Source organism: Ambystoma mexicanum, chromosome 2p, assembly GCF_040938575.1.
Source record: "Ambystoma mexicanum isolate Mex_15411 chromosome 2p, UKY_AmexF1_1, whole genome shotgun sequence".
NCBI lineage: Eukaryota > Metazoa > Chordata > Amphibia > Caudata > Ambystomatidae > Ambystoma > Ambystoma mexicanum.
In genome coordinates, this window is record NC_090923.1 from 1,157,512,688 (window position 1) to 1,157,535,565 (window position 22,878).

At 48.4% G+C, this 22,878-nt stretch overlaps 1 protein-coding gene across 8 annotated transcripts in view; it reads right to left on the reverse strand.

Moving 5' to 3' along the window:
* The window catches only part of MAGIX (MAGI family member, X-linked), a 916,967-nt gene that overhangs the window by 458,665 nt on the left and 435,424 nt on the right, over positions 1-22,878 (reverse strand). For 7 of the 8 annotated variants that reach the window (XM_069645279.1, XM_069645280.1, XM_069645282.1 and 4 more), the window contains one exon: positions 20,015-20,746. The exons of the other annotated variant lie outside the window; for it this stretch is intronic. In XM_069645279.1, the coding sequence (XP_069501380.1) occupies positions 20,015-20,746 (732 nt within the window). The remainder of the gene's footprint in view (positions 1-20,014; positions 20,747-22,878) is intronic. 8 annotated transcript variants of the gene reach the window in all.

Genomic DNA, 22,878 nt, shown 5'->3' on the forward strand with positions numbered 1-22,878 from the left:
ACCTTCTGTCTCGACAGGAGGGTGTCGTCTGGCATCACGACCCGGACAGCCTCAAGTTGACGACCTGGCTCCTGACTTCGCCGAATTTGGTCGGCTAACGATTCCGGAGGACTGTCGGCGTATCCTGCAAGCGGCAAGAGCACCTTGCACAAACGCCTCATACGCGTACAAATGGAGAAGTTTCTGTCAATGGTGCGAGGATCAACCAGGTTTGGCCCCGCAATCGATTAAGCCGGAACAGCTCCTTCCATACTTGCTGTTCTTAGCTCAAAAGGGCCTGTCGGTATCGTCAATAAAAGTACACCTAGCAGCCATTTCCAGGTTTACTCGTCAACGGCATTCGGCACCATTGTTCAGCGACCGCCTGATTAAACACTTCCTTAAAGGCCTCTTTCGGAGTTTCCCTCCAGAGAAGAAATCTCCGCCGGAGTGGAGCCTCAATCTGGTCTTAACGTCTCTTATGAAGCCTCCTTTTGAGCCAATGTCATCATCGTCTCTAAAGTTTTTGTCGTGGAAATTGGCCCTCCTGGTGGCCATCACCTCAGCCCGACGTATTTCAGAAGTTCAGGCTCTAATGGTAGACCCACCATACTTACGATTTTTCAAGAACAAGGTAGTCCTAGCCACTAACCCACAGTTCATACCAAAAGCTCCTTCGGTGTTCCATAAACACTCCTCTATTGTGTTGCCTACGTTTTTTCCGGAGCCATGCTCGGGAGCGGAGCGCATGTTGCACACATTGGATGTAAAAAGGGCTCTCAAGTTTTATCTTCATCGTACGCAACCGTTCAGAGAAACGAGACAGCTGTTCGTGGCCTATGGTTTGGGGGCTAGAGGAAAAGCCATTTCAAAGCAAGGACTGTCAAGATGGGTGTCATCTACCATTTCGTACTGCCATTCCAAGGCAGGGAAACCTCTTCTACCACGGCCAAGAGCTCATTCAACTAGAGCAGCGGCATCGTCGACGGCACTGTGGGCCGGAGTCCCTCTGGGGGACATCTGCATGGCGGCTACCTGGGCGGCTACACACACCTTTACCCGCCATTACTGCCTGTCGCAGCAACATGCCGAAGATACCCGGATGGGACAGGCGGTGCTCCGACACCTATTCCAATAAGGTAAGCCCCGGCTGAGGGGTTGCATCCTGTGGAATTTAGGACCGTATGTGGTTCGTTTTCCTATGTTAATGATTTCTAATGTATACATGATCATAGGGAACGGGCTTTGCGAAGAAAGTATATGGGTTTGCATGCACGCCTCCTCTTTGGGGGTGGTACTGCTATGTAATCTATTCTAAGCATGTGAATCCATGAAAGATCCAATGCTGGAGAAGGGAATAGTTTCTTACCTGTAACTCCATTTCTCCAGCATTGGTATCTTTCATGGATTCACATGCGCCCGCCTGCCTCCCCTGAATATGCAAACCGGTTCCCCCACTACTTTGGGGGCCGAAATCTGAGGGAGCGCGGGGGCGGGGCCTGTATTTATATCATGACGTCCTGACGGTACGGGCACGCATGATACAAAACGAGGTGGATAGGACGCATAAGCGTCGAAAAAGTTTTCCTACGGGAAAGGGTCTATATAATGTACCGGGGATTCCCAGCCTGACGACGGGGAATATTCTAAGCATGTGAATCCATGAAAGATACCAATGCTGGAGAAATGGAGTTACAGGTAAGAAACTATTCCCTTATTTAACACACACTTTAGAAAATACACTTGCACTATTAATCAAAGCAAGTTCAAAACACAATCAGGAAAGTATACACACCTCCCTTAAGAATTATTAGACAAGTCTAAGTCAAAACACCACTTTTTGTCAAAACAGAGGTGAGCGCGTAACTTAGATGGCACTCCAATAATTAAGTGAAAGGGAGAGAACAGGGCAGGTCATAAAAATAAAACAGTTCCCAACACCTTTAAGAGACCAAAACAAGTTAGTGAAGGCAGAGTCTACTGTAGAGCCAAAGTTCATAGGCCAGGCCCACTTTAAATGGAGCAAGGTGAAATGTGCCCAAGATCACACAGTTGCGAAATGCATTCAAGTCTTTGTAGAAATGTTCAAAAGAGGTTGGGGTGGTTCAAAAGATAAAGTTAGAAGGTCTGGGGGCCAACCCGGTTGGAAAGCCAAGGATTTAAGGGTCACCTTGAGCAAACCGAAGAAAGGGAGGCCAGCTGGAACACAGTGGGCCTCATTACACGGAAGGCGGTAATGGTTAACGGCCACCGTTAATTGTAACGGTGACCGTTAACCATTACCGCCTTACTACGAGGTCCCTTAGCGGGTTGGTGCTTTAACGCCTGCTTTTTGCAGGCGTTAAAAACCAACCCGCTAAGGGACCTCGGAGCTAATTACGGCACCGCAAAATTGCGGTGCCGTAATTAGCGCCTTCCCCATTCCCATAGAGCCCTATGGGGCAGAAATGGGAATGGGGAAGGGCAATGGCGGAAGGGGGATTTACCGCCCCACCAACCTTGGAATGGGGCGGTAAATCCCCTTTCCGCCAAGGCGGTGCCGGTATTTTACCGGCATGAGCATTGGCGCTAATAGCGCCATGGCTCACCGCCTTCCGTGTAATGAGGCCCAGTACCTTTAAAGTTGAGGAAGCTCCAGTGGTGGCAGTTGTTCCTGGCAGCGGGTGCAGTTCGTAGTTTCGACCAGGGGAAGAGAGGATCTCGTTGAGGAGGAAACTTGGATTTGTTGCACTGCCCAGGGAAGAAACCAGCCGCGGAGTTCGTCGGTTAAAAGGTGCGTTCCTGGTATTTGCGGTCACAGTGGTGAAGCTTGGCTACCCGGCCGCCGGGGTGCTTGGCACGGGCGATTCGACCAAGAGACGTCCTGGAAGACGAAATGGCGAACTAGTTGATCCCACCAGCTTAGAGGAAGAAGACACTTTCAGCAGAAGATCTTCTCTTGTCGTCGGGAAAGTGGTGAGGTTGTTGCAGCAGGGCTCCACCGGTGCTGTCGTCGTTGCAGATGGCTCAGCTTCTCCCCTCTTCGGATTTCTTTGGTCCTGTGGGGACTTCTGAAGTTCCAGTCCCAAAAGCCCTGCTTTTATGCAGAAAAACCCCCATTCAACAGTCTAGCTGTCACTCAAACATGCTAAGTGGTGAGCCGGGCGGCTCACCACTGGGCCAATCAGAACAGAGTGCGACTTGAGTTGCTAAGGCAACACAGTCCAGGGTGCCAATTCCCCCACCCACGCATCCTGTGGAACCCAGACAGAGTGGCACCAGTTGGAGGGCTTCTGTGGAAAAGCCTGCCAAAAAGTGGAACAAAGGGCCCGACCTTGGTTGGAGTTACAGAGATGGACACGAACGCCATTTTAGAAACGACTTCTGGCAAAAATACCCAACCGGTGATTTAATATTAAATAAATAAACCGGCGGTATCTTTAACATTGCACCAAAAGGTGGTGCGTTTAAAATCAATGGTAAAATCCCCTACGAAATATTCCCGTGGAATATTTTGCGTGGTAACCACTGCCACCAGCCAGAAACTCGACAAGGGGGGACTGGACAGTGCCCTTTGGAAACAGACCCAGGGGCAATCGAATTAACCCCTTCCAGTACTTCCACAATATGATGGTTTGTACTGGTTCTGTTCACAATTTTGGACTAGTAAAGTCAATGGTGACTTTACATGCCCTGGGAGAAAGTAGTCAGTCCCAGGGTATGGAGTCTATGTTTGGGAGTCACCATGACACCCCTGTGTTACTGCACTGAGGGTGCTGTGTAACACATACACAAAAACAGATGATACCCTACGGAGTAAAAAAAAACATAGCCCATAAGCACACAAGAAGTCAAATCATGCCTAAGAGTGGGAGGAAAAGAGTCTCACTCTTAGCAGGAGAAAAAAACAAACCCCAAAATCCAGCAAAGCTGCTGGGGGACTCACTAGGTTTGGGAAATTAGCCTTATAAGAGAATTCTCCCTAACACTCAGACTTCAAATTCTGGCTCTCCGTCAATAAGTATGGGCTTTGGTGGTGTCCCAATCCGTGTACCGGGCTGCATTGGTTTTAAAAGGGACACATGAAATACTGGGTGGATTTGTAGGTAAGGTGGTAATTCTAGTTTGACGGCCGCTGGATTGATAATTGCCTTGATGGTGTAAGGTCCTAAGTACCTGGGTTGAAAGGTCTGGGTTCCCTTGATGGGTACGAATCTGGCTGCCAGCCAAACCTTGTCTGCTACCCGATAGTCAGGGGCCTTTTTACAGTGTTGATTGGCAAATTGCTTTTGCTTTTCCTTGGCAAGAATAAGATGTTCTTTGGCCTTTTGAAAGCCTGAGTGATGTTGGTGTGAAGAGCTTTCACTGCTGGCATTTCCAAACTGGCTGGGAGATCCAGTTCTGAGGTACGTGTGTGTCTACCATAAAGGGTATAAAAGGGTGTTTGTCCTGTACTGGAATGCAAAGAATTGTTATATGCGTACTCGGCTATCCATAGTAAGGGCCTCATTACACGGATGGCGGTAAGGATTTACCGGTACCGGTAAAATACCGATACCGGTAAATCCTTACCGCCTTACTACGAGGTCCCTTTGCGGGTTGGGGGATTTAACGCCTGCTTTTTGCAGGCGTTAAAATCAAACCCGCAAAGGGACCTCGGAGCTAATTATGGCACCGCAAAATTGCGGTGCCGTAATTAGCGCCTTCCCCATTCTCATAGAGCCCTATGGGGCAGAAATGGGAATGGGGAAGGGCAATGGTGGAAGGGGGATTTACCGCCCCTCCAACCTTGGAATGGGGCGGTAAATCTCCTTTCCACCAAGGCGGTGTCGGTATTTTACCGGCATGAGCCATGGCGCTAATAGCACCATGGCTCACCGCCTACCGTGTAATGAGGCCCTAAGTCTTTCCAGTCTCTTAGTTCATGGTGCAACATGCACCGTAGATATTGCTCGAGAGTCTGATTGGTCCTCTCGGTCTGACCGTCCGTTTGGGGGTGATGGCTAGTAGATAGCCGGACGTCAATCTGCGCCATTGCACAACACTTTCTCCAGAAGTTGGAGACGAACTGGCTACCTCGATCGGAGATCAGGACTGATGGGAAGCCATGTAGTTTAACAATACCACCCAGGAACACTTTGGCTAAAGTGGATGCGTCAGGGAGGCCTTTGAGCGAAATAAAGTGTGCCATCTTTCAGAATAAGTCCACGACTACAAGAATGGTGTTAAACCCTTGACTGGGAGGTAGGTCAGTGATGAAGTCGAAGGAAAGAGTGTGTCATGAGTGGGAGGAATGTCCAAAGGTTGCAGAAGACCGGATGGTTTTTGTTTTTGCGACTTATTTTGTGCGCAGACTCCACAGTACGGAATATATTGGATGACGTCTTTACGCCAGGCAGGCCACCAGAAGTTCTGTTTTACCTTGGCTAGAGTCTTGGTGATTCCAGGGTGCCCTTCGATCAGAGAATCGTGGTAACCTGAAATGATTTGTTGTTGTAAGTCCTTGGTGGGTACGTACAGATGATCCTTAAAAAAGAGTAAGTGATCTTTGATGGAATATTATTCCCCCTGCGCTTGCCATGCAAGGAAAGTATCAGGATTCATGGTTCGTTGAATCTCGTTTCTCAGCTCTACTTGGGTTAAGGCCGTAGTGAGGCCTAAGAGTTTGTCTTCAGGTATGATGGGGACTGGGTCTGGGGTCGTATATACTATGTCATCAGTGCCTGTACGAGAGAGGGCATCAGCTTTTCCATTCTTGAGCCCTGGTAGAAATGTGATGACATAATCATATTCGGCGAAGAAAAGGGCCCACCGCAATTGGCGTGAAGACTATCTTTAGCTGTTTTAAGACATTGCAGGTTTTGGTGGTCTGTGATAACTGTAATTGTGTGTCTGGCCCCCAGAAGGTAGTGCCGACAGGCTTTAAAGGCGGATTTGATCGTCAAGAGTTCTTTGTCCGTGATGGCGTAATTAATCTCCGGAGGGGAGAATTTTTTCAACCAGAAGGCCACTGGATGTAGCTGGCCATTTTCTGGATCTCTCTGTGAGAGGACAGCTGCCATTGCTATACTGGAAGCGTCCATTTCCACGATATAGGGAAGATCTGGGCGAGGATGTCGCAGGATTGGCGCGGAGGTGAACCTTTTCTTAAGTTCCTGAAAAGCTTTTTCTGCTTCTTCGGTTCAGGCAAATTTTTTGTTGTTTTTTCGTAGCAAAACGGTGATCGGATGTACAACCTGAGAGAAGTCTGGTATGAACCGGCGATAGAAGTTTGCAAAGCCCAACATGCTTTGTACCCCTTTCACTGACGTTGGTGATGGCCATTTCAAAACAGCGTCTACTTTATGCAGGTCCATTCTGATGCCTCCTGGAGTAAAAATAAAACCCAGAAACTCAACTTCAGTAACGTGAAAAAAACACTTTTCAAGCTTTGCATATAAACAATGTTCACGGAGCTTGGTGAGGACTGAACGGACGTGCTTGATATGATCCTGTTTCGAGGTTGAGTACACCAAGATATCATCTATGTACACTAGGGCGCAGACATCAATTAACTCTCTCAAGACGTCATTCATGAAATATTGAAATGCTGCAGGAGCATTGCATAACCCAAAGGGCATGACTTGATATTCGTACAAACCGTATTTGGTACGGAAAGCAGTTTTCTATTCGTCTCCACTTCTGACCCGGACCAGGTGGTACGCTCCTCGAAGGTCCAATTTGGTGTAAATCTGGGCATCTTTGACCTGGTCCAGCATTTCAGGGATAAGTGGCAAGGGGTAACGGTTCTTCACGGTGATCTGGTTTAATGCGTGGTAGTCAATACAGGTTCTTAAATCCCCTTCTTTTTTCGGTACGAAGAACAAAGGACTTGCTGCAGGGGACTTTGATGGACGGATGAATCCGTTTGCAAGGTACTGGTCTAGATAAGACTTCAGATGAAGGTTTTCCGGTTCCGTAAGAGCATAGATTCTACCGCAAGGGACTTGAGCACCTGGGACAAGGTCGATCTGACAGTCATAGGGCCTGTGCGGCGGCAGCGTGTTTGCTTGGTCCTTCTGGAATACATCCTGGAAATCGTGGTATTCCTCAGGCAAGGTATTAGTTACTCCCAGGGTTGATGCTGTCGCTCCGGGAGTCATAGTGATACTGAAAGCAGGTTTCTGTTCTTGATAATAACAGGCTGGGGAGCAGTCAATGGGGAAGGTTAATTTCTGTGCCTGCCAGTCAATGAAAGGGTTGTGAGCAACTAACCATGGCATCCCTAGTATGAGCCGGAATTGAGGTGCCTTGATGAGATCGAACGAAATAAGTTCCCGATGTCCACCCTGGCACAGCAAAGTTATCTCGGCTGTGCATTGGGTTATGGGTCCGGAAGCGATTTCTGTCCCATCCACCATAGTTACCTTGTCTGTAGTTGGCTTGGAACATAGGGGAAGCCCCATCTCTGCAGGCAGGTCTTGATCTATATAATTCCCAACTGCTCCGTTGTCGATGTATGCTTCAACGGCATGCATTCTTGACGACCGTTGGTTATTAATTAAGATCACCGGTATTGCAAAGTGTGAGGTCGTGGCTCTTTTCTCTCACTCGACAAACTGACCTTTACGTTTGCCGAGCTGGGTAGTTTTCCGATTTAGATTCCATCTCTTCATCTTTTTCCGTGGCCCCGACGATCTTCCTTGGAGCTTTCACTGGGCAGTCCTTCAGGAAATGTCTTGGTTTTCCGCAATACAAACATAGTTGTTGTTGTCTCCTTTTATCTCGCTCTTGTTTTGTTAGTGGAGGTTGCATGGGTTCCACAGTATTTTCTTGCACTCGAGTTGCATTGTCTCTAGGTCGAACGTACACAGCCCGAGGGTCCATTTTTGAACGGTCTGCTTTTCGGTCTTGCAACCGGTGGTCTAGTTGTACGACCAAATCTATGAATTCAGAACAGTCTCTGGGAGGATCAACCACTTGAGCTAGAACGTCTTTTAATTTGCCTCGTAAGCCCTGATGAAACAATGTGGTTCTTTTGTTTTCAGGCCACTTAGCTTCAGCAACCAATCTGTTGAAAGTAGCAATGTACGTTAACAAGTCCGGATTCCCCTGTCGGAGGGAAAGGAGTTCATTGGCCACTGCTTGCTCTCGGGTATGGCGAGCAAAACGTTTTTCCATTTCTCTCTGAAATCACGATGAGCGTCACGTTGCAGGATTGCGAAGCGTGTTATCCAAGTCGGGTGTGGTTTAAATAGCTTCAAGAAAGTAGTCCAGGTAAAGTAGTTCCTAGGCTACCACACCCAAAACACTATACTGCATAGCTTGGTTCCAATGAACCAAGCTATGTGGATGCCTCCATTTTGGCTGACACTTGAAATAAAGTAGTTCCCTAAACACAGGTCTTTATTAAGTTTGGTGCTAGGACCGGCTCCAAAAGGATGCCTGAGTTTGTTGACCCTTGGGCTTGCCAGAGGGGTTTTTGGATGTGGGTCGTGACACAGGCTTACTGCGAGGCCCGTAATGAGACCCAATAACTCTTCTTGTTGCAGATTCCTCATCTGATAGATATTCCCTCCAGTCTCAGGAGGACAGCTCAGGGGCAACGTGCTCACCTTGGAAGCAAGACGACACAGCGCAACACAGGTTTGAACCCTGGGCCCACGCTTTGAAACCTCTGGGTATTAAGCAAGTTATAAATAACCTATCATATTATAATGCATTAACTCTTTGATTTGGGATACCTGGATAGTGGGATAAAGGCCTAAAAAGGGCACAACAGTCAATGCAATAATTCTTTGGTCTGGGACACCTGGGTAGAGGGAGAAAGGCCTAAAGGAGTGGCACAACAGTCAATGCAATACTTCTTTGGTCTGGGACACCTGGGTAGAGGGAGAAAGGCCTAAAGGAGGGGCACAATAGTCAATGCAATAACTCTTTGATATGGAACACCTGGGTAGAGGGCCACAGCAGTAAATGCAGCAACCTTAGACCTGGGACACCTAGATAGAAGGGGAAAGGCTTAAAGTGGGCACAACAGTCAATGCAATAACTCTTTGGTTTCGATAGGGGCACAACAGTGAATGCAGCAGCCAATAACACTATGGGCCTCATTACGAGTTGCCCGGTAAAACCGGGTTCATTACCGGCATGCCGGAATGAGCGGGTCCGTGCTCGTATGAACCCGCTAATAGCGGGTGATTACGAGTGTGCGAGCACGCGCGTTACCCCATGCCGGTAGTGGCAAAACACTCATGCTGGTAACGGGCCACCAACCCCCCTATACCGGCATTGCGGGTACCGGCCATTCTGTAACCGCATCATAACAACCACTAAACACCGGCACGTTAATACCGGCACGGTATTACCGTGGTCGCAAAAAAAGACGTGTCATCGCGTCGGAACGGGAAATGAGCCGGCGGCCATCTTTAAAAACACAATCCATTGCCATCCTCCATAACCACCACTACACTCGTGATGTGTGCCACAACTGAAGCAGGATGCCGAAGGCCACCAGTAAATCCTGCCAAAGGAAGAGGAAGCAGCGTTTTTCTGATGCTGAACTGACTATGCTTGCTAACACCCTCGAACAGCATGCAGACACAATCAGGAGCACAGACCTCAAGCATGCGGCACAAACCAGAAAAAAACAGGTCTGGCAGGAGGTCGCTCAGAGGGTGTCGGCAGTGGGGAGCACCCCAAGGAGTGTACGTTACTGCCGGAAGCGCTGGGACGACCTCCGCCTCCGGGTCAGGAAGATCATTGCGGATAACAGGAGGGCCGCAATAGTGACAGGCGGTGGCCCACACTCACCTGTGAAGCTCCCCGCATGGGAGGAGACTGCAAGTGCATTCATTGACCCGGAATCCATAGAGGGAATAGGAGACCAGGAGTTCGGCGCTGCAACTATCACAGAGGAAGGTGAGTGAACCATCACATCCACGTATACCAAAGCTATGCATGTTCCAAGGCTACATAAACACATCCATAGAATAATGAGTGCCACACCCTGCACCACACGCATGCTGAGTTAAAATCCCAATCCCAACAGAGGTGTAACATAACCCAACCATGCCCATGGGACCCACACCACACACATCAAACCATTGCTATGCCACCAGCCATGCATTGATTGCCAACATGTCCCCTCAGTACACCAAATGCCACACACCAGAAATGAAATGATGCCTGAATGTATGAACATATTACACCGCAATACATCATAGCTGCCATTTGACAACATCACTGATGACCTGCATCTCTTCTATCTCCCAGGCACCGATGAGGAAGGTGGAACACAGGACAGGGGTGCGAGTACATCCAGTGCACGCAAAGGGACCAGGGCTACCGCCACTCCCCCGTCCAAGAAAATGCCTGCAGCAACACCCAGTGTGCCACGCAAGGCATCAACCCTGCAGGGGGCACCTGCAGCAACAGAACCGCAGCAGGCACCCACAACAGTGGGAGCCGTTCCGCCAGCCACCACGGACGTTGTGTCCACAGAGGTGGATGATGAGGCTGGAATCATGTCTGGAATACCCACCTCAAGCCCCATTGCCAGCCCCCACCCACCTGTGGAGTCTGAGAGCCTGGACGATCCATGTCTCCATGACTCAGACCTTGGAGAATCAGACATTGGGATCTTCCAGGAGGACAGTGCCCAGGTCGAGGAGCCCACACAGGTGCCTTCCACCACCCTGCCAGCCACCACACTGCCAGCCATCACCCTGCCAGCCACCAGTACACCTGCGGCCGACACCTCCTTCGAGGCTCGCCTGGCAAGGGTAGAGGCCCGCCAAGAGTCAATGCTGCAAATCATGCATCGACAGGTAGACGCTGGGAATGAGGCCATGAGGGCCATAGCCACGGCCATTGCAGCCAATACAGCTGCCGTTGAGGCATCTACGTGTGCATTCAGGGAGTGCATGGGGTCACTGACACAGGCCCTTCTTGCCAACATCCCGCGAATGCAGCGTCAACACCTCGGCCCAGCCATGGGACTGACAATAGACATCTCCACTACAACAACCCCTTCCACCTCGGTGCAATCGAGCCCTGTGCGGTTAACGTGCAGGAGCGCACGCCGCTCGGCCATGGCACCCCCAGACCCAAAAGTCTTGAGGAAATAACTGTATGGGCAATGACAATGTGATGAACTACATTGGTGAAGGGAACACTGTTTGTTGCACACATGGGGACATTTGGGACCTGTGGGGTGGGTGAGGGAGTTTGTTGGGGTATTTTCTGGGGTTCGTGGGGTGGGTGAGGGAGTTTTTTGGGGTATTTTCTGGGGTTTGTGGGGTTGGTGAGGGAGTTTGTTGGCGGGGTCTGGGAGGGGGGAGTGGGCACATTTTTGCAGTTTTGAATATTACACAAGTTGTGCGATGAAAAATCCATGGATGGACATTGTTATTTTTCGTGTGCATCCATTTAATGTGTTACGGTGTTCAGTGCCCAACTCCCAACATTCCCTGTGGGCATGTTCATATTGGCCCAGTGTCTGACTGACACAAGTCTTTCATAGTCCCTGTGTTTCAGAAGTATACTCGAATTCGTGCTTGCCGTACGGCAGGGCCATCCCGTGCATCACGTACTGGCAGTGGGGCTACTTCAGCTCCGTCTCCGTCCTCATCATCCTCACCTGGCCCATGCATTTCAATGTCAGGTGACAATGGTACATTTATCCGGACGCACATGTTGTGCAGCATGACACAGGTCATGGTGATCTTTGCCACCTTCCCAGGCCTATATAGGAGTGCCCCACCAGACCTGCTGAGGCAGCGGAACCGCCACTTCGACAGGCCAAAGGTCTGCTCAATGACAACACGGGTACGGGTGTGCACACGATTGTACTCCTCCTCATGGCCATTCTGCGGGCTAGGCACAGGGGTGTGTAGCCACGGCCTCAAGGGATATCCTCCATCACCAGCAAGCAGATTCAAATAGGTGTTGTCACTCTGAACTCCCGCAATTCAGGGAGCACAGTCATGCCGCCAGCTATTTGGTGTGGCCATGCAAGCATGAAAAAATGTTATCTAGGTGCAATCTGTACTGTCATGAGGTGTGGTAGTCTGGTTGGCATTCAATAGATGATGTGATGCAGGGTGTAATCATGCATGCTGAGGCAGATATGCTTTGGTAGTGCAACAATGTTTTGACTCCAATTCATGCTGTTCATTATTTACTATGCATGGTCACACTGCCCACATAGCCACACTAGCTGTCCTGTTCATTCATGAATTGCTTGCCATCACCATGGTGGCCTGGTTGTGCCTCTTACTTGTTCTCATCGATATGCATTATTTGTGATCTGTGGCCCAGTGAAGTGTCATGTACCGTTTGACTGGTTCAGGTCAGGAGTGTTTGGCTCTGCATGCATTCTCCAATCACCGTCTATTCCGACCCAGGTGCAGTATTGCCCCCCCCCTATGTATCCCCACACATCAGTACCCCAAAGCACTGCCATGGGACGGTTGTGCAACTCACCAAGCAGCCAGGCACGTGGTCCGGCATGTCGCTCCATTTGATGGGGTACCGTGGATTTACCCAGTAACATGACATCATGTGTTGATCCAGGAAATCGGCCGTAGCAATGGGTGATGATCTTCCTGGAGTCAAATACCATTTGCACATTGATGGAGTGGTGTTGTTTGCGATTGCGGTAGACGGCCTCTATGGCATGGGGGACTATCAATTCCACATGGGTGCAGTCGATGGCACCGACACAATTGGGCATGCCTGCCAGTGCCTGGGAGCCTACTTTAGTTTCGGCTATCTCCTGGGCAGTCCGTGGTAGGGATATGTGGGTTCTTGCGTGCTTCTGGAGGGCATCCAGCACTTGGTTCAGCATGCGTGAAATTAATGGTTGTGAAATGCCATGCAGCTGGCCCACTGTGTGTTGGTAGGTGCCTGTGGCCAGGAAGTGTGGCACAGACACCACCTTTAGTAGTGGGGGGATGGCAGTGCATATTTGTATGTGGCTGGCAATGTCGTTCTGTATCATGTGCACTATGGTGGTGATGGTGTCACGGTCCAACAGGTACAGGGTGTGGATCTGCTCAGGGGTAGGGTTGAATGGGCTGGGTCTGGTGCGATGTATTGCTGGCTGCCTAGGAGGCTCTGGTGGCTGCACTGGTGGTGATGGATGGGCCTGTCTCAACCTCCTTCTTCTCCTGTGTCTCCTCTGTGCTGCCTGTTCTTGCTGCTGTTGTTGTTGCAGTTGTTGCTGTAGTTGTATCAGTATAGGCAGGTCCTCCTGCGCCATGTTTGCAAATGCTAGTGTTGGCATTTTGGTGTAGGAAGGGGTGTGGTGTTTAGTTGTGCTCCTTTTTTACTGGGCAACTCTGCATTGCCTACACCGGGGGCGGGGGGGTTGTGGTGTGTGGGTGTGCTCAGTTCATACTGGCACAGCCTCCTTTGACTCTACCTGTGTGGATTGTATGCACCCTGTGGCAGCTGCCTTGTATCTTGCTTGCTGTTTGCGGGTGGTCTGGGATGCCTGTATGGCCGGCATCTTGCAGGCCGTGATTACCGGCTTCGCGATGCCGTTATTTGCATGTATGCGTGGGTTGGAATTACCCCCTATTACCGGCATGCCTGGTATTTGCTCCTTGAAGGTGCGCGTGTACGCGCCTATGCCGCTATTAGCGGCACCGTTGTTTGGAATGCCGCTAATACCGGGTATGCGGGTCGGAATGCTACGGAACGGTAAATGATGCCGGTATTTACATACCGGCATCATTTTTCCCTTACCAGAATACCTCGTAATGTGGCCCTATGTGTTACAAAAACCGTCTGTCTGAATGATAGATATGGCTGGCTAACATAATCTGCCTAGATGTGAGATATGCATGGCTAGTACAATCTGGCTAAATTCCAGATATGGCTAGCTTACACAATAAGGCTAAATGTGAGATATGGCTAACTTACACAATCAGACTAAATGTGATATATGGTTGACTTAGACAATCAGGGTAAAGGAGAGATAACTTGCACAATCAGGCTAAATGTGAGATGAGGTTAACTTGCACAATCAGGCTTTTTGCGAGATAAGGCTAACTTGCACAATCAGGCTAAATGTCAGATAAGGCTAAATTGCACAATCAGGCTAAATGCGAGATAAGGCTAACTTTCACAATTAGGCTAGATGAGAAAGGCCTAAGTTTCAAAGTATAGCAATCAATGAAAACACTACAGGATTAGGTTTTTCCAAAAGATATCTAGCGTGCAACTAAGGATGAGCTACGGCGGTGTGCTATGTGTAGTACAGAAGTGGTTTTAACAATGTAAAAAAATCAATAAGAAGGTTATAGGCTGAATGATGGGGTAGTTTAATGATGACCAGTGATAGCTGTTTTCACTGTTCGTGTCTGGCCTACTTTGTCAGTTGCTGATGGTTGACGGCTGCTGGATTCTTGCTTCCCCTGCAGACACTTGGAGACACTTCCTGTAGCTGCTTCTTTAGGAGCTTCCCTTTATTTATTTATTAATGTATATATTTTGTACATTTGTAAACCACCTAAGCCCAAGGGCATCAGGGCACTGGGGCTTGCCTTGGGGCCCTTAGCTGCAGGGGCTTCTGGGCTTTGACTTGGGGCCCTTAGCCACGGCGGTTGCTGGGCAGGAGGGCAGCCGAGTCAGGTGTAAGTTAAAGGAGCAATGGACCAATCAGGGCCTGGGGGCCGGCGCAGTAGGCAGGACAGGGCCGGGGACTTTCAGGTAAGGGCGTCGGGGGAAGGCGCGAGAGTCGCACTGGGCACAAATTATGTTATCAGGCAAAAAGGTCTCTTGGGGGCACAAGGGCCAGCACGCTTACCTGCTGCCTGGGAAGCTAAATGGTGCAGGTAAGCGGCTTGCAGAGGATTAGGCCCTCGTTGTTGTACACTTGAGAAACGGACCAATCAGGGTCGGCGAAGGAGGCAGGACGGGACCGGGTCCAGGAAAAGTAATCGGAGGAAGGCGCAAGGGTCTCGCTGGGCACAATTAAGGACAACAGGTCTCAGGGGGGCACAAGGGCCAAAACGCTTACCTGCTGCCTGGGAAGCTAAATAATAGATAAAAAATAGATAGAAAATGCAGCCCCTTAGGTTCAATTACCCCAGTGGGGCAATAATCCTGACCATATTTGATTTATATTACGTGATGAACATATAAAATACCTATTGCCTAAACCCTTGTTCTTACCAAATCACTTGATGCTGAATGATGATCTAAACTCACATGGTTACACCATTATAGGCAAAGCATACCGTTTTAGCTTCAATGGAGCCCCCTATTGCATTTGCTAGGCACTGCCTTGAAGATGGCACCTGACCATAAACTGGCAACAGCTGGCAAATACTGTGAATATCTGGCCATATTATGAAAGTGATTGGCAAATGCCTATCTAATGTCTACAAAAGAGCCAACACTGTTGGCTTTGCCAATGCTTCTTTCACGTCTACCCGGGGCTCCCCCTTCCTCGAGCTGTGCTAAATGCTTGGGTGAGCACTGCATAGGGGAGACACTACTTGCTGCAGAGAGCAACATCTCCTCTAAAGCCACTCTTAACAATTGAGTCTGTCCTTTTGTTGTTTCCACAAGACTTTCCGTATGCACTGAGCCACTGGTGGTAAAATGGAGAAGTGTGCTTTAACTTTACAAAGAACAGTTCCGCAATGTTGAAAATGGTTGCAAAAAGTAGTGGAGCTGTTAACAGTAAAAAAAGAAAAGTAGTGTAACACTGCTCCCCGACCGTTCCCACTCACTTCGACCACTGCATGGAGCCCTTCATTCCAAATATTCTTAGGCCAGATTCTCAAAAATTAGCGCAAATGAACAAAAGCACAGAGGATCTTTTTTCCTTTGTGCTCATTGCTGAGATGCAGTCATTTTATACTCAAAGGTGACTCGCATTTGGGGAGCGGCTGGGCAGTTATGCAGAGATGCCTTGTCCTGCCCCCTTGCATACAATAGTGTCATGAGTGTGCTCTTGACACACATGAATGACAGGCTCCTCTGTGAAATGATCCGGAAAAAAGGGTTGCCATCCATGTTCGGGGGATGGAAATGCAAGTGTGACAGCTGCCGTTTAAACTATAGCTGTCACATGAAGAAAAAATATGGCAGGGTCAGAAATGACCCTATCATGTTTTGCACCTCCCCATGTGTCTGTATCAAACAGGTGCACGGGGGTGACCCTAATTTCTGCGCATTTAAAAGCCCACCCCGTTTGTGAAGTCGGGAGGCGCTTTTAAATGCACAGAAATACCCCCTTATTTGCACAGATGTGCAAAGGGGGGGGAAAAGGCACCTGAATGCCTTTTGTTAATTCGGCTGCACCATTTTTGGTCCAAGTGAGCAGATGTGCTAGCATCTCTCATCACTTGCTCCCCAAAAAGTTTGCGGACTGAAATGCATCCCTTCTTCCTTATGCCGAAGACTCCCGCAGAGTTTCTAATCAAACTGGTGAATTCAGTGTAGAGACTAGGAGAGCGAACCCTCAAACATCACTCAGTAGGAGAAAGTAAATGAACACTACAGGCTTATGGCTTCCAAACACACTGCATCCCACCATTAATATCCAGAACATAGTCGGATGTTCCATGACGATAGGCTGAATGTGCAGCTCATCAGAAGGGTCTGATGTAGGTATTTGGCCTAAACTAAACTGGGAACTACAGGAAATGGCCTGCTCCTGTTACCAATATATACGAAAGGCATTTTAGATTTTAGGCAGCATTCCAAACAACCTGATACCGGCTCTTCGAGGCTACTTCTCCATCCTCAAAGAACTTGAGAACCCTGTTCTCCCCACTTCCCAATTCCCCACAGAAAAAACCTTGTGCACTACTATCCAAGTAGCCCTGTCAGACAAGTTGAGAGGGAAGACTATTGCCAAAAAACTCAGCTAGTCATCAAATATCCCACTGCCGAACCACCCCCCACATCCTGAGTTACCCACCATCATGCCCTTTCACTTCTCTGCAGGCATCACCACTGACGTGACCAAAACTATCCAGCTACTCAAACCCACTAAGTGCAAAGGTGACACTTGCCCGGCTCACATTGTCAAATAATGCACCGATACCCTCGCACCCATCAATGCTGAATTCATCAATTTTTCATTTACCTCTTGGACTGTCCCTGCATGCCTCAAAGAAGCATGGATCACACCCCCCCCAACTAAAGAAACCCACCCTTGATCCCTCCCTCCCTACCAACTACTGCCTCATTACCACATTCCCCTTCCCCCTGAACGTTTTTGATCGCATTGCATAGTGCCAAATCCAACGCTTCCTAGAACACCACCACCTGCTCTGGTCCAATCAGTCAAGCTTTCAACCCAAACACAGTACAGAAACAGCCCTCCCTGACCTCAAGATACAACTAGACAATACCCTTGATTCAAGTAACCTCACCATCCTACTCCTCCTAGACCTCTCATTGGCTTTTGACCTCATTGATCACAACATCCAATGCCAGCACCTCACCACTAAATTTCACTTCACAACTGAGGCAGCCTAGGGGAGGAAATCATTCCTCAATGATCACACATCCAGAGTCTTCCTCAGTAAAACAAACTGTTGCTGATCCCATTCCAGTATCCTTCCGTGTTACCCAAGGCTCCTGTATATCACCCACTCTTTACAATATTTACGCCAAACCCCTCCTAGACCTCCTAGACAACCTCGGCATCCCCTACGCCAACTTTGCCAATGACACCCAGAGCCTCCTGCCTTCTCTGGCAACTATTCCCAGGACACTGTCACCATGAATCATACTTTCAGCATCATTCAAAACTGAATGGCCAAACATCACCTCTGCTTGAACGATGTTAAAATCGAGCTACTCATCGTGGGATCTCTCCACGCCTAAAGAACCTTGATCCTGCTTTCTCCTCTTTCACCATTGACGGCACCACTATCACAGTCTCCAAGCACGTCAAAACTCTTGGTGCCTATCTGGATGCGGAAATCAACATGTCCAAACATGTCAATGCCCTGGCATCGTCGACAGCATACACGATCAAACTCAGCAGACAGTTTTTATCACCTGACAACTGCCTAACATTCGCCAGAGCCATCATAGGCACTAAACATGATTACTGCAATTGCCTACTCACAGGCACTTCCGCTAATAACCTTTCCAAACTCCAATTGAGACAGAACAAGGCCCTCAGAGCAGCGTTGGGCCTAAAACACACCAACCATATCTCGCTGGCCAGACGCAACGCCCACTGGCTACCCCTAAAAGTACGCAATGATTTTAAAATCCTGTCTATCACGCACTGGGATATCCGCACTGTGCCCCGATACCTCAAGCACCTTATTTCCAACAAGCCGGTGGGCTGCACTCTACGGTCTTCATCCACCATCTCCCTCACTACCCCCAGATTCAAAAGCAAGCACACTGGGGGATCCAGTTTCACTGTTGCTGCGCCTACTCTCTGGAATTCCCTCCTCATCCCCATCAAGAAATAACCCTCCTACAGAATTTTCAGGAAACTACTAAAAAATGATTGTTCAACAAATATGATAGAGTTATTCATAACTCTCTGACTCTATACTGCCAAACTGTCCTGTTCTCACAAACCGCGTACAAGCGCTGTGATAACCTTGAGTTGTGGTGCTACATAAATGTAATAAATAAATAAATAGCCTGAAAATACCCAATCAGCTCTCAAGATCTACCACTGCATCTTAAACAGGGAGAGGCCTAGACCTAGTCCTTGCACCCTAGACTCAACCTCAGTATGATCTATCAACCAGGCAGAGAAGCCCAACAACCCAGGATATAAAGAATTCTCCACCCGGATCGCATTCAGAAGACCAAGGCCACGAAGATGAATGTCAACCCTGGGAGAAACTTCAATACCGTAAGTAAGGGTTTCGCTATTGCTGAGCTGAAAGAATCATTACTTTAATCATAGACAGCTGTGATGGCTGTCAATCAGAGGAAGTTACCCAACTCGTGTCCCAGCCCTGATTCATATAAAGCTAAGTAATAGCTTCCCAGTGCCATTTACAATGTCAGGGCAGGATATGGATATTATTCTTCTGATGGGTGGTCCATAGCTAGTTAGGAACATGAACAGTATCAGAGATCTAGCCCTGCAACATCTCCATTTTGGCATTTTAAGCAGAGGTGACTTGGGTGAAAAGAATCCTGAGCCGTCCAGCATTTAAAGCAGACTACATCAGAAATAAAGTGGATCACCGGTTGTGATTCTAATGCAATGGTTGGAGCTCTGACACATCACAGAAATTGCCTGCGATAATGAAGACATTAAGCCCGACTTGCAATAAGAGGTTTCTGCTTCTTGTAGTTTCAGCATTTACTAGCAACTGCTTGTCTTGGGGACTGCGACTGTCTTTTTGGAAAAGATAAAGACGTTTCATGTGTTTTGGTGCATAGAGGTTAAGTGTGACGTTACCAGCAGACCTAGCCTCTCCAGTTGTCGCCAAATCACTTTTCTAAAAGCAATGCACATTAAAACTCTTTTTTGCGGCTCCAGAGTCACTGCACCTTGCAGCACCCTCAAGATCTGGAAGTGTGTAACACGGCCCTCAACCTCCAGACGTTTTCCTAAATTTATAGGTGCATTCATCTCCAGCTTTATCTCTGAACATTACTTGATGCCACTACCAAGACATCTACCTCCACGGTAAATATTTTCCTGTAAATAATTAGCACGTAACTACTGAAGTTTGTGACTGTCAACAACCTCACATCCGCCTTCCTGTAACTTTGCTCCTCTGCCTCTTCCTATGTAAATCCCATTGCGAACCATTCTGCAGGCTGCATCCAACCCCAGGCCTGTGCAGAGGAACTTGGGGCTCCCATGTCCTGACTCACCCAGAAGCTTTATCATCTGCAGGATCTTGCCCGTACCCTTGGTCCCCACTTTTCAGGGATGCCAAGAAAATATACATTTCGAGATTCGACTACGATCATCCTATAATATAGAAGGCCTCTAAGTGCTGGTGCCCCCAATCCAAGGCCTTAGATACCTAATAGAAAATATGACCCAAGATGTGTCTGTTCTTTGAATCACGTGTGCTTTTACTGGTCCATACAAGGAGCAGCACTGCCTTACCTTCTCTTTGCACCAGCAGGACCATGTCCCCTTCTAAGGTGTGCTGCCGCAGAACTTCTTCCACCTGCAGTGCGGTGAGGTGCCGCAGGTCAGCCCCATTAGCCTTAACAATCACATCACCCTCAGCCAACAGCGGGCAGGCCCGGCGATCCCAGATATCTCCAACCTTGGCAACTCCTTCAGGACCCATCATGGTCACTTGGAACCCCAGGCCATTGCTGCTCTTGTTGACAGGAACTGGGGTAAGCCTGGCAGTAGACACTGCTGGAAGACCATTCTTGCCATGATACATGCGTTTTGATGTCTGCTTGTTTCCTTCCCATCTCCCCTTGTGTTGTTCCAAAGATTTTCTCGGGGGGCTCAGGCTGTCATCAGCAGTGCTTTGGGAGCTGGCAGCACTGTAATTCGGCAGCGGGAGACGTGGTGGCCCCAGAATTGGGATATTTGGGGATGTTTTTGGTGGTGCTGCAGCTAACGTTGCCCTCTGAGAAGGCTTCACTTTGAGCAGAGGTGGCTCTAGAATTATCTTCCTGGTGCTTTCCTGTTCCGTCCCAGATTCGGCTTCTTGTCCACAACCTGGAGCCCGGGCTAATTGGAAAGGTGGGCTCGGCCAGTCCTGGAACTGCACCTTTTCGACTGCATCTCCTTTGGTTACTGCTGAGTGCAGTGTCAGGTGCTCTCCTTTGGAGTATTCCACGATACAGTTTCCGTGCACCACAACCAGGAAGTCACCTATGTGGAGAGAAAAGGTAGAGTCAATTCACTGAACAGAAGGAGAGAGCCAGAGAGGCATTGATTAGAGAGGGTGGAGTAACAACTGAAGAGAAGATAGCGGTGAGGAACCAGAGGCTTTTGAGTGGGGGGATGGAGGTGAGCAAAGGAGAATGGAAGATCAATGACATGAAGTGAGGCAGAGCAGAAGAGGGGATTCAGGGTAAATCAAAGGGAAGTGCAGGGCTATCGAGTTAGTAGGGGAGACGCAGGGGCAGGGAACAAGCAGTAGGAGAAGCAGCAAGAAGAGGGAAAAGAAAGACAAAAGAGGCAGGCGAGACAACAAATGAAACTGTCTTCACAAATAATGGTTATGACACTTTGTATTGATTCCCAACCCTACCCTCGTCGTGGACTTTATACAGTACCTGACTGATCAGTCAATGAGATGTTATTCGGGATCATTTTCAAATGAGCGCAGTGGAAAATGAAAGCGTAAACGCACAGTGTATTGCTTGTATGCTTCAATTTTCTGCTCCAGCTCATTTTTTATGTCTTTCCAAGGTGCAAGGTGTGGGAGGGCAGCAAAGCGGAGTTTGCATCTTTATTTTGCTTTCATCCTCCATCGTGGAAAAGACTGAGGTTTTTACACCTGTATGAGATTTTCATGCAGCCGTTAAACTAAAGGATTCCTATGGACTATGCCATGGTTTAACGCCTGCCAGAGGCGTTGCTAGGGGGGCTGAGAGGGTTATAGCCCCGGGTATTTTGGTTGTAGCCCCGGATAAAAGCTCAGGGGCTACAACCAAAGGGCTTGCTAGCCCCGAGTCCTGACAGCCCAAACATTAGCATAGCCCCAGATCTTTTCCAGTCCTAGCAACACCCCTGGCGCCGCCTGCTAAACACCAGGCAGATTGCAAATGAATCAATTACAAAATATTGCCTGCAAAGCGTAATTTGCAGCCCGCATTTTATTTTTCACAAAGATAGTAAAAGTGAAGCATAAAGGTGATTTTGCCTTGATTTACTCTTCGCGGTTACATTCCGCGACGTGCATGCAGGGGACCCAACATCATGTAAGTGTTAACGTTTGTGGTCCCTGCATGCAATTTGCATTTAGGTATATTTCTCTCCTAGACAAAGGACGCAGAATTGCTTTCTCCTGTCGCTTCCCAGACCTTTCTGAACTCTTCCTTTTGTTTGTTTTCTCCCATTTCTGCAAGGGGTGTATTTAGCCAATTTCTTCAAAATTGATTTCCTATTTTTCTATGTATGTTGTTGACCACAGGGCTCAAGCTATACATCAGCGGCAGTAGCCAGTTTTCAGTAGCTGATACTCACATGACTTCCATGTCCTGTTTGGGGAATTTTCATAAGGTCCCTTCTTGAATGTTTTGTACTAGGTTCCACATGAGGTCACTGAGAGCCCATTTCACATCTATGCTTAAAAAGAAACCAAGGCTGACACTGAACTTAGATTTCATTAAGGACCAAAGACAATCACATGCATCCGCTAAGAGACATTTGGAACTGAGAACAGTCTCTGAGCCAGTAACATGTATTGGTATGGATAACAAAAGTCACTGCCTGTGTTGAGGGGTCCAGGTGTTGGGAACTCGACGCAACTGTGAGTATTTCTCAGAGAGAAAGCTCCCAGTCGTAAAGCTTTGCGACCTACAGTATAGGACAACCTTTCACTCAATGTAAGAGACAGACAAGGGGGATGAGGCATGTCCCATCCTATATACAACACGAAGCAGGTGTGGATACTCTAGGGTAGATCAGGCTCAATTAGCCAAACTCCATGATAATGTCAATAGAACTTAGTCCAGCCTCCTTCATGCATAGGTCAAGTTAATCTCCCTTGAGGGTTCAGGCACAAGAAGGTTGGTGCTGGAGGTTCCTGAGGGGTTTTATATGAGAAAACCTTTCGGTAAAATGTGTTTTTCAATAATACCACTACAATTTGTTGTTTTGTAAGGGCTTTTCCCTCTGTCATTTACAAAAAGGTTTTACAGCATCTATCTCTGCAGCCTTCCACCTCTTTGTGCCACCATTCCTTAATGTTTTTGTGTATCTCTTTAATACGTTCCCATTAGCTAAATATATTTTTGTGTCAATGTTATTGAGAAAGACGTTTTATGGTACCAAAA